We start from the raw sequence: 11,489 nt of genomic DNA on the forward strand, positions 1-11,489 counted from the left end.
AGAGAGAGAGAGAGAGAGAGAGAGCGCATAGTTTCTGATAAGCAAGGGAGCTTGTGGAACTTTTATTCCAATAACATCAGATTTTTGAGTGAAATGGGAAGTGAGATCATGAATCCAAAGTGAGGATTGTCAAATAGGAGGGGAGAAGGTGAAAGAAAAGTCATGTAGAAATGTGAGAGCATGCAGGAGGATAGAAGAGGAAGGGCGTTTCCAGGCAGCACTGACCGAGGGCCGGGAGCACGGCTGTGCAGGGAGATGGGCTGTGCGTCTCCCTCAGCCACAGCCAGGCGCATAAGCACAAGCACACGGTAGGAGGAAAAGCCACGCTTAGCGGGCCTTGAGTTCAGCCACGACACCGTAAGAAAACAGGAACGGTACAGAGTGAAGGGTGGTACGAAGGATGTTCGCCATGTCGGGCCATGGAATTTAAGCTAATGGAACAGTTCAACAGGAAGTTGAGAGTCTCAGAATATTGACCCGGGACATAAACAGAGGGTTGGTGTTTTAAAACTGTAAGTCACGTACTGGAACGATAGCAGGTAATGGTCAGGGTGGCACACATAAAATTGAGACCTGAAAATTAAAATAAGGACAGGAGAACTATCAGGACAGCTAAAAGAGACTGACATAAAGGATTAGAGCAGAGAAATTCTAATAACCATACACCCAAAGTATTAGAAGCACCTCATTCATATATATATTTATATATTCACGTATATATATATATATATATATATATATATATATATATATATAAGTGTATATATGATCTGAAAGAGGTAAATGATCAAGGAAAGAGCAGGTGAGTCCACCAGGCAGGACGGAGGACAACAGCATCCGAAAACATCTGATTCGCAGCGGGAGGAGAAGGGACGGCCAGAGGCAGCCGCAGGAGCAAAGAAAGCCCTTTAGCCGTGCCTGGAGCAGCGGTCCGAGCTACAGGAGGGGGCAGCCAGTGCTGAAGAGCGAAAATGACCAGCAGAAGGAGCAGTGGTCGGAGATCCCCTGCCTTTCCCACACTGGCTCATCAGTGTGCTTAACTACCTTGGGAAAAATTAGGAGAAAACTAGTGAAATTTCAAGCAAAATCCAAATAAGTGCTCTATGTCCTTTAGTGTTAATTATTCGCCTTCTAAAAACAGCATCTCTCAGGATATGCATCTCTTTACGGATGAGGCGTGTCTCCCCGCCATGGTGAGAGCGTGTTTTCCGACTGAATCTGCAGGTCTGTGTCTTTTCACAGGGGCGTTAGACCAGGAGCTGAGAATTACCATCCTAAGACAGTTCCTGAGTCCTGTCTCTGCGCTGATCTTCCGGTCCTGAGTCCTTCCTTTTTCCCCCGGCTTACTCGCTCAGCTAGATGGACACTCCCTCAGGCTCGCTGGTGCGGTCGGCCTCCCCATCTCTGCTGGGACGCCGTCAGTGTTTTCCGCAATGCTGGCTTAGTAGTCATGGATTTCTTTAGGGTTTCTTTGCTCTGGAAAATGTTTCTCCATCGATTCTGAAGGATAGTTTTGCAGGACTTAGAGGTCTACATCTGCAGGGTATAGAGGTTGACAATTGTTTTCTTACTTAGGGCTTGAGAAAGCTCACTCCATGTTCCCCCTGGCCTTGGGGTCGGGCTGAGAAATCTGCTGCTATTCTGACAGGCTTCCCTGACAGGTTACTTGCTGTTTTACTCTAACAGGTTTTGGTATTCTCTCTTTGTGCTGCATTTCTGGAACTTTGATCGCGATGTTTCACGGAGAGGTTTTCTGGTCATGGCTGTTTGGGGTTCCCTGTGCCTCACTTAGGTGAAAATTGAATACTTTCTCTACACTGGGAAAATTTTCTGCTATGATTTTCATGAATAAATTTTCATACTTTGGAGTCCTCTTCTTTGCTTTACTCCTGTGTAATCCGGTCTCTTAGATACGCTTACACTCCTGTGTAATCTGGTCTCTTAGATCAGTTCTCTGGGGAGGGGTTTTGGCTTTTTCATTTTTGTTTTTTGGTTTGGGGGGCTTTTCTGCAGTCGTCCAGCAGCCGATGGCTCCAGCTTTGGTGCCTTCATGTTCTTAGACCACCGCGGAGTACGTGCTTTGCTGCACGACCTTGCCGTCCAGCTCTCACACTCTCCCCTCACCCTGACCACAGGTCCACCCACACTCTCAAGTGAAATTTCCCCCGGTCTGGATTTCTGCTTGATTTCTTTTCACAGTTTCTAATTATTTAACAAAAGAGTTATTTGTACCTTGTGTTCAACACATTCACAGCAGCTTGTCCCACCCAATGGGAATGTCCCTGCCACACGATGCACAGTTATGCGTGTACCTCTGGTGCTTCAAACAGGTGGGAACATGCTAGTTTAACCACCTTATTTTTGTGTTTTCTTTATATTCACTGGATATTTGTTAATGCCTTTCTCTATTCATGTAAATCATCTTTAAGCACACTGACCATCTTATGAATTTGCTTATTTATTTTTTTTCCTTGATCTCTTCAAACATTTTTACCATTTGGAGTTTTTGTTTATTTGTTTGTTGTTGGGTGTTTTTTTTGGTGGCTCACTGCCAGTTATGTATGAGACAACACATACACACACACACACACACACACACAAACACGTATGCATGCGTGTGTGCAGTTTTGGTCAGGACATTTTAGGCTGTCCGTGACTGATACAACCACCTACGTTCTGTCCACTATTCTCTTTTTCTGTCCACTGTTCTTTATATACTTGGTTGCTATGACTCTACTGTTTCTTTCTTTCAACAATTGTTACCTTTTGATGACATCACTACCTCATGATAGAAAGTAGTGAGAAGTCCTCATTGTTTCCACTAAAACTTCTTTAAATTTTGTTAGTGTTAGAAAGAATAATTGACTTAGCAGAGGAAATTTGTAAAGAGCGTTTTAAGTTGGCAGTCCTTGTCAATGAGTTTCATGCATGTCTTTTTATGTCCAGTTTATCGTATCAGGAGTCTGCATGATAAAGACAGCGAAGAATCCAACTCGAGCCCTGGTAAGTTGGGACGTGTGGGGCATCTCTAGAAATTACCTGTCACAAAAGTAAGCAAGAGGTTTTAATGAAAAAAACGATGTTTAAACCATGAAGAAATCTACACTCCCTGTAAAATACATGAAGAAATCAAATGAAAATCCAGCATCTATAAATTAATGTAAACAAATGTGCGATAATAGTTAAAATCCTACTACTTTACGTAAACACTTCTAAATTTAAATGTCCTGGGATGAGAGAAAGGAGAAGAAAAGAAAGAAAGAGACAAAGAAAGAAAGAGAGAGAAAGAAAGAAAGAAAGAGAGAGAGAGAGAAAAAGAAAGAAGAAACAATAGAAAGAAGAAAGAAAAGGAAAGAAAGAAAGAGAGAAATAGAAAGAAAGAAGAAATAGAAAGATAGAAAGAAGAAATAGAAAGAAAAATAGAAAAAGAAAGAAATAGAAATAGAAAGAAAGAAAAAGAAAGAAAGAAAGAAAGAAAGAAAAGAAAAGAAAAGAAAAGAAAAGAAAAGAAAAGAAAAGAAAGAAAGAGAGAAAAGAAAGAAAGAAGAAAAAAGAGAAAATACATATATATGTAGAAGGATAGCTGGGATAATTGTACTGCTAATGTCTGGTGGTTTATTGAAAGGAACAGTTAATGCTTAAATTTTTTTGACCAGTTTTTCATGCTTGTATCTGGTGATATGAACAACTAATTTGAGCACAACAATATGCAATAAAAAACAACTATTGGTGAATTCCTACCATCTTGTTTGGTGAAGCTCTGTATCATTTCTAATTTTTTTTTTTTTACTCTCTTTAATGGTTTGATCAGTCTTGCATTCTTACATCTGGTAATCTGAGCAACTTTGTTGAAGATAACAATGTAATATAACAGGCACTATTAATTCCTATCATTTTGTTTTGAAATCCTGTATAATTTTTATTGGTTTTGCTTTTTGTCTTTATCTATGTTGCTGTTATTTTATTATTGTTTTGATTCTCTTTATAATAAATTTAAATGTAGTTTCATTTTGTTTGATGTTCTACCTTTTAGCATTACATGAATATTAAGATAATTATAATCTTATAATTTTTTTCTAGTCTTAAGATCAAATGCCTTTATGTACAGATATTATAGTGCTGTAAAACTTCATTTTCTGAACCATCCAATTTGGAAACAGGATTGTATCTTGTAACAAAGTAAGTTATTTGTCGAGGAAAAAAGATCTGTGATGTAGGTGAACATTGGAAAGGAAAAATAATCTCAGAATTGCAGAACTGAGAAATAGTCTTAGAATCTTAGAGCTAAAAGAAATTAGTTTGATTTTTCCACACCATGGAGTACGACTCTGCCATAAAGGATATATTTGAGACATTTATAGGAAAGTGGATGTACCTTGACACAATAACGTTGTGAAATAAATCAGACATGCAAGCTTGAATACTGCATGGTTTCTCTTACATGAGAAACCCAAGATATAAATAAAGAGCAGAATAAAAGATGGACAATAGGAAGTAGGGAGATAACCGTCTCAAACAGGAAAGGGATCAAGACAAGGAGGGAGGACAGAGGCAGGAAAGGGAAAGAGGATGAAAAAAGAATCAAGATGTTTTATGTATGTGGACCAGCTCCACCCGAGGAAAGTAATCCCTACATATTGCAAGCATGTACCCCCCAAAAACCTTGACATCTAAGTTGCATTAAAAGCCCAGATTGTAAAATACAATGTTTGCACCTCAGAATGCTCGTAAGCTTGATACTATTTTAATGTTTCCTCTAAATTAATTGGGTTTCGTCTACACTAGAAAAATATTTTACCCGAATTGTAAACATACAGACACTTCTAAACCCTCACAGCAGGATTACTTAATAGCAAAACAAGTGATTTAACCAAAATTTGTATTCTGGTTGGGTGTGGTGGCACGTATCTGTAATCCCAGCCCTCAGGAGGCTGAGGTAGGAGGATCGCCATGAGTTTGAGGCCAGCCTGGGCTACATAGTGAATTTAAGAACAGCCTGAATTACAGAGCAAGAACCTGTCTCAAAAAAAAAAAAAAAAAAAAAAAGCAGTATTGTGAATATAACAAACTTCCTCTGTCTTCCTTTCAGACTATATCCTCTCTGGGCCTGAATCTCTTATGTATGACTGCTGCACTCATCTCAATGGTTCTAACCTTGGTGGAGTTGTCCTCTTTTAAATCTGTGTCATATAAGAATTACGGGCAAGCGGTAAGCGACCAATTCTATGGAAACGTCTTCATTTCAAAATTATTTTTTCAGTTACTTTGAAGACTTGGGAGGCAAAATCAGGCATTTATTGTTATTCATGTGATGCTTTGATTTAGTAGTGAGCTCTTGATTAAAAATTATAATTCTAAGATATACAATTTTAGGGAATATTAATAAGCTATTTGAACTCTTGACTTGCCTAGTTAAAATACAGCAGGGCTGCCATGCTAAGGAGCTGTACATTAGGCTCAAGGTCATTTATGGCTCTTTTAATGCAAGAAAAGAATAATCCTTGAGCATAAAAATATTCCCAAAGTCAAAAAGAATTCTGCTCTTAATACATATGATTTGAACTGCCAACACCTAGTGATTTCCGAATTAGCAGAGGACTTTTAGTAACAACCTGTCTGGCTTAGCTGAATTCTGCTCGAACTCCTCAGATGCTAAATACACATAAGCCTGTCATTTCTGATCAAGTAACAAGTCACAAACTTTGTACTATGGAAATAACTGTGTTGCTTTCTGAGGCAGCAACATTCTCTAGTAAATGTTAATTTTTTTACGGATAATAGATTTATTTCAGTTGTGTTGGCCTTAAATTCAAAATCACAGATGATTAGTGTTTTGGCCAAGGTTATATAAATCTCCCAGATTAGATAGCAGCTTCTCCTTCTTTAAACAACAAAAGCAAATAGGCAGCAATTATAATAAAGAACTGAAGAGTGAGTGTAGGTGGGGCCCGGCCTCCTGCCACTTGCGCCCTGTGTGCGACTTCTCCAGAGGGCGATACATCGTACGGATGACTGCTGGCAGGAAGAAGCCAAACACAGACAGCAGAGACCTGGAGGCAGAGACAGAAAACACGGAAAGTGCAGCACCCCAAAACACACTACATGTGATGAACCAGGACTTAAATAAACATGAGTCTCCCTGTAAACTGTAAGAAAACCCCCCCTCACCAGGGGATGCAGTGTAGAAATCTTTAGTTCTAATTTTGGGGGCAGAAAATAAGGAGGACATAGTTTCCAGCTGAAATAATCTGATTATGTAATGCTGCCAACACACTGAAATGAGGACTCTATACCTGGGTATTTAAAAACTCATCTCTTTCCTTATCTTTCCATTTGCATCACACATAAATGAATACGATACTTCATTCAAAACTTTGTATCAGTTTCACAAACAGTGTCTCTTGGATGCAGTTGTTGGCTCACATTAAGAAACTGTGCATTGTTGTAATGGATCATAATGGATCCTAGAGTATGTCTCCAGTTCTCCATTATTTTATCACACTTCCCAAAACAAGATGGGTTACAATGAAGCAAGTAAATAAAAACTGAAAGCTGCCTAGAATTCTGCTTCTTTCATTTTTTAATGAGTCCTACCATTTCTCAAAGGTCCTACCTTTTTATGATGACTTTCTGGATATTAATGGATTTCAGTGACCCTGCTGTTCCCTATAGTGACTGACACATTAATCATACCATATGTGACTTTATATTACTTTTCCATCTTTTCTATTTGATCATAAACTCCAAGGAAAGAGGAAGTTTTTATGCCACTCTACCCACCATATAATTCCACCACCCAATAAGTTTCTTGCATATAAAAGACATTAAATAAAGCCAACAAAGGTAAAGGAAAAAGAATAGGAGGAAAAGATGAATGGAAGCAGAGACAGTTCTAGGTCTGAGTATCATTCTTGGGTTTGGATAGGTAGCACAAAAACTACTTTCTTAGGATGATCTCCTGTATAACTCATATGACATACCAGTCCTCTATGTGGTTGAAAATATCTTTCCAGTAGCAGCAGAAAGTATCTGCTTACTTATCCCAAAAACGATAACCTTGTACTTCCATGTGAAATATTCTTTGAGCTTGTTAAATTGACCAATGACTTCATACAATGTCATAGCAATATTTATGTGAGGTTTTTATCACTACAAATATGAGTTTAAGTAAGTTTGTAATTAATAATAGCTTTCTTAATAGACAAGAGGATTGTTTGTTCATTTGTTTAGAAATCTCTTGGTGCCCACCTTATTAGAGATAGGAGCACCAAACCTGATTAATGGGAAGGTGGAGACGGTGGGCTGGCTGTGCCGGGGATGGTTTAGCGAGGACAGGATGGTGGTCAAGGACGGAAGCCGCGAACAGTGGAGTGGGAGGAAGGGCGCGAAAACTGAGGTGAGAAGCAGTGGGATCAAAATGCTGGAGAAATCAAATTGCAAAAGAGGTTGATTCTCCCTTTCCTTGACTCTTACACAAGAAGCTCCTTCCAAGACCATGTTTGCACTGACAAAAAATGCGAAATTTCCTCTATTTCCTGGTTACAGAAACTGGGGAGGGAAGTTTCCCGTGTGTTACTGGCCGTCTACTTCCTGGAAATTTTCATCACCCTTATGCACTCGATCTTCATGTGTGGCAGCCTGGTAAGCGTTTTCTCCAGAAGAGCAGTTTCTAGTAAGCTTGTTATGAGGAGCTGAAGTGCACTGCACGTTATGTGCGGAAACGAGAAGAATGAAATGCCCAGTCGTCTTCACTTTCTCCCGTAGTTTGTAACTAGAAAACATAAAATTACAAAACTAACACATGAAACTATAAATAATTTTTAAATTACGCATTAAAAATGAATGTTCCCATACATCCACATCTACACAAAAAGGACATACAACAATTTTCTTTTCTACTAATTAACTGTCTGATCACAGTCTCGGTATTTTGCCATGTGCACTTTTTGCAACTATTTTGAGCAACTTTCCACCACAAAACATATCTAAGCAATAACTTTTAATTATTTCATTGCACTTTAATATTCACTTCTCCCGGCATATTTAGCTTTTTTCCAGGTTTTTTTTCCAAATTATAAGGACTGACTCAGAGAACATTTCAATACAGATATGTGTACAGGCAAGAGAACATTATTTCTGTTGGTAGCAGATCCCTGACAGTGTGATTGCAGAGTCAAACTTCAAACGTGCCTAACAACTCACCATGCCACAAAGGCTTATGAGAAAGATTACGCCCTCACAGATTTAAAATAACTAGACCGCTAACATTCATTTACTTTTCCCTCAGATAGTAATGGAGGGTCTACTATTTGATAGGCACTGTAATAGGCCCAAAGGATGCCCAGATTAAGAAGGCGGTGGCTCCACTGTCAGAGAGGCTGCACTGCAATCAGGCAAAAGAGAGTAAACAGGAGACAAGCCTGGAAAGCTGGTCTTAAAATAAAAACAAAGGATAAAAATTACACAGTGAGTGGATAGTCAGAGCCCACGTGCTTCAAGAGAAACAGGCGCGCCACAAGGAGTAGAGGTAGGGCTACTACCAATGATAGTAACAACCACCACTTCTGGAGTAGATGATGCAATCAGAACTCAGATTTGCTACAACTTATTACATAAAATGTCCAGGTTTCAACCACACCAGAACAGTACCAGTACAATGACAAGAGCACTCAGCACTGGATATAGTCTCTTGAGAAAAGGAGGAAGACAAATATTCCACTTAACAAAGATGTCAAAAGCCTAAATATGTTTGAAAAGTTATAGGATGGCAGTGATATAGCTCATCAAGTGACACTGTCAGCAATTATTTTTAGAAACAGTAGAAATTCTCAAGTTGTACTCTGAGAACATAATAACTGAAATGAAAAACTCACTAGAAAAGCTGAAGAGCAGATGTGAACAAACAGAAGACAAAAATCAACAAGCAGAAAAATAGCACAAAAAAGATCAGTCCAAACAGCAGTGGAAAAAAAGAGGTAAACAGAGCCTCAGAAACCACTGCAGAAAAGAAGGAAGGGAAATGGAAAAATAGATAAACACACACACACACACACACACACACACACACACACACACACACACACATGCAATAGATAGTCATACTACTAATTGCTATTAGCTCATTGAAAGGAAAGGTATATGCCTATACTGTTTGATCAGTTTTTCATGCCTATATCGTATAATATGAGCAACTGCTTTGAAGATAACAATATACAATGTGCTAACACAATGTTACTCTCCTACAAGCTTGTTTTGAAATTTTATACCATTGCTTTTATTGTTTATTTTTTTCTTTCAACTAAAAAAGTAAGAATAAATTTAAAAAATAAACCAGTGGGTCACCATTGAGAATGTTGAATGGGAATCCCACAGAAATTAAATGGATAGAGAAAAAAATGGAAGAAATAATGAACAAATACTCAGCTAATGTGATAGAAAAGATGATCGTATGCATGAACAAATCCAATGTCCCTACCCTAAAACATACACAAATCAACTGCTTCCTAGACACTTCCATCAAACTGAGTTTTAAAAAGAGTGAAAATATTGGAAGTAGCAGGACAAACAAGGGCTCAGTAAACAGTGGAACGACAGTGAGGTTGACAGCTGACTTCTCATCAGAAACAGTGGAGTTCAGGAGCTAGTGGGGGTGGCATATTAAAGTGCTAGAGGAAAAAAATTCAAAAATTCTGCATCCTGTAAAATTATCCTTCAAAAATTGAAGATGAAATGGAGATATACACAGATGAACAGAGTGCCCTGACAGCAGAAATGCCACGTGAAGAAACACCAGAAAGAGATGACGTCAAAGGAAACTCAAACGCACATAAATAAAGAGCGCCATTAAGAATAACCACAAAAGATTACAAAACTCCATGTAAATATATTGTATGTATATACTTTAATTTATTTAACAAACACCTGCATAAACTGCATTGGTAATGTGGAATAATAAACAGCATCCAATTCAGGTAATCTGGAATAATCTCCTTAATTGAAGGCTGCTAATAAGCAACATTAATTCCATACATCATAAATTCTTGGATCTACCATTTAGCATGAAAGTACCCACCCAACACATAAATGAAGGGTTGATGGCTTTTTCAATAAAACTTTGTTAGCAAATTTACCTCATGAGGGGCAGGGGATTTAGCTCAGCGGCACAGCGCCTGCTTGGCAAGTGCCAGGTCGTGAGTTCGGTTCCCGGTACCGGAAAAATAAACAAATAAATAAATAAATAAATAACTTACTTCATGAGTCACACTTTGCCATCTCATGCTCAATAAGTGCACATTATGAAAGCTGTGATTATAGTGCAGTGGTGTTCTATACGAAATGAGTATGGCTGTACATAGCATCAAAGGAAAGAGAAGGGGATAGAGCTACTTGGGAACACAGCTGCTGTGTGTTACTGGAATTGGCATTTATCTAAGATAGATTAGGATAAGTTAAGATGTGTATTTATGACTAAAAAAACTGAAAATTGTACTTTAAAAATCAAAGGAATTGAAAAATAAACAGTAATTTTATGACAGATAAAGAAAGGACCCCATACATGAGATACAGGGAAGAAATGGTAAAATATCAGACACAAGTCCCTTTCAATAACTACATTAAATAAAGTAAACTAAATGCAATTCTATGAAGTGCCCAGCACAATGAATGGGTTTCAAAATACTGACAATTCCCAGTGATAATAAAGAGTACAGATAAAAGAAATTCCACACTCCTAGTTCGAATATAAGTCATCACAACCGCTTTAAAAGCCATCTGGGGGCCAGGGATATAGCTCAGTGGCTCAAGCGCCTGAATAGCAAGCACAAGGTCATGAGTTTGATTCCCAGTACCAAAAACATAAAAAATTTTTTAAAAATAAAATAAAAGCCATCTGGGCATTTCGTTCTAAAAATCATATGTACATAATCCCACAGTTAGTAATTAGCTCCTTAGTACATACCCAGTGTTTGTCAGATGTGCTAAGATATACATTTCCATTAATAATACAGAGGAGCCTTTATAACAACTCCAAAATGGCAACACACAAATATGGCCGGCTGAGGAATACATCAGGGTAAATTACTCCAATTAAATTCTGTATAACAATTAAAAAGACAACCAAGCACACCTATAGACATGAGGGAATTTTAGGCATGTTTGGTATAAAAAGGCAGACTCAAAGACTGTATATTTTATATTCCATTCATAAAGTTTAAAACAGGCAAAACTCAAGCTAAACTGTAGCGATAAGGGATGCAAGCTTAGTTGGTGGAGCTGGGAAGGATCAGTAACCTGAACGTCAAAGTGATACTTGAGGGTTGAAGAAGGGAGAACGGCCGAATCATGAGATGCCAGGGTGAGTCTGGGGATGCTGGTGTCTGTGGTGTTCAAGAACACCATTAGGGGCTGGGGATTTAGCTCAGCGGCAAAGCGCCTGCCTGGCAAGCGCAAGGTCGTGAGTTCGGTTCCCGGTACCGGAGAAAACCCCCCCC

The 11,489-nt window shown here is 38.6% G+C and overlaps 1 protein-coding gene across 2 annotated transcripts in view; it reads left to right on the top strand.

The window, feature by feature from the left end:
- The window catches only part of Ms4a13 (membrane-spanning 4-domains, subfamily A, member 13), a 19,178-nt gene that overhangs the window by 6,888 nt on the left and 801 nt on the right, over nucleotides 1–11,489 (top strand). For both annotated transcript variants that reach the window (XM_005408100.2, XM_005408101.2), the window contains exons 6-8: nucleotides 2,947–3,003; nucleotides 5,090–5,209; nucleotides 7,546–7,641. In XM_005408100.2, coding sequence (XP_005408157.1) covers nucleotides 2,947–3,003; nucleotides 5,090–5,209; nucleotides 7,546–7,641 — 273 coding nt within the window. The remainder of the gene's footprint in view (nucleotides 1–2,946; nucleotides 3,004–5,089; nucleotides 5,210–7,545; nucleotides 7,642–11,489) is intronic.

Source organism: Chinchilla lanigera, unplaced genomic scaffold (genome assembly GCF_000276665.1).
Source record: "Chinchilla lanigera isolate Chin_1 unplaced genomic scaffold, ChiLan1.0 scaffold00110, whole genome shotgun sequence".
Classification (NCBI taxonomy): Eukaryota; Metazoa; Chordata; class Mammalia; order Rodentia; family Chinchillidae; genus Chinchilla; species Chinchilla lanigera.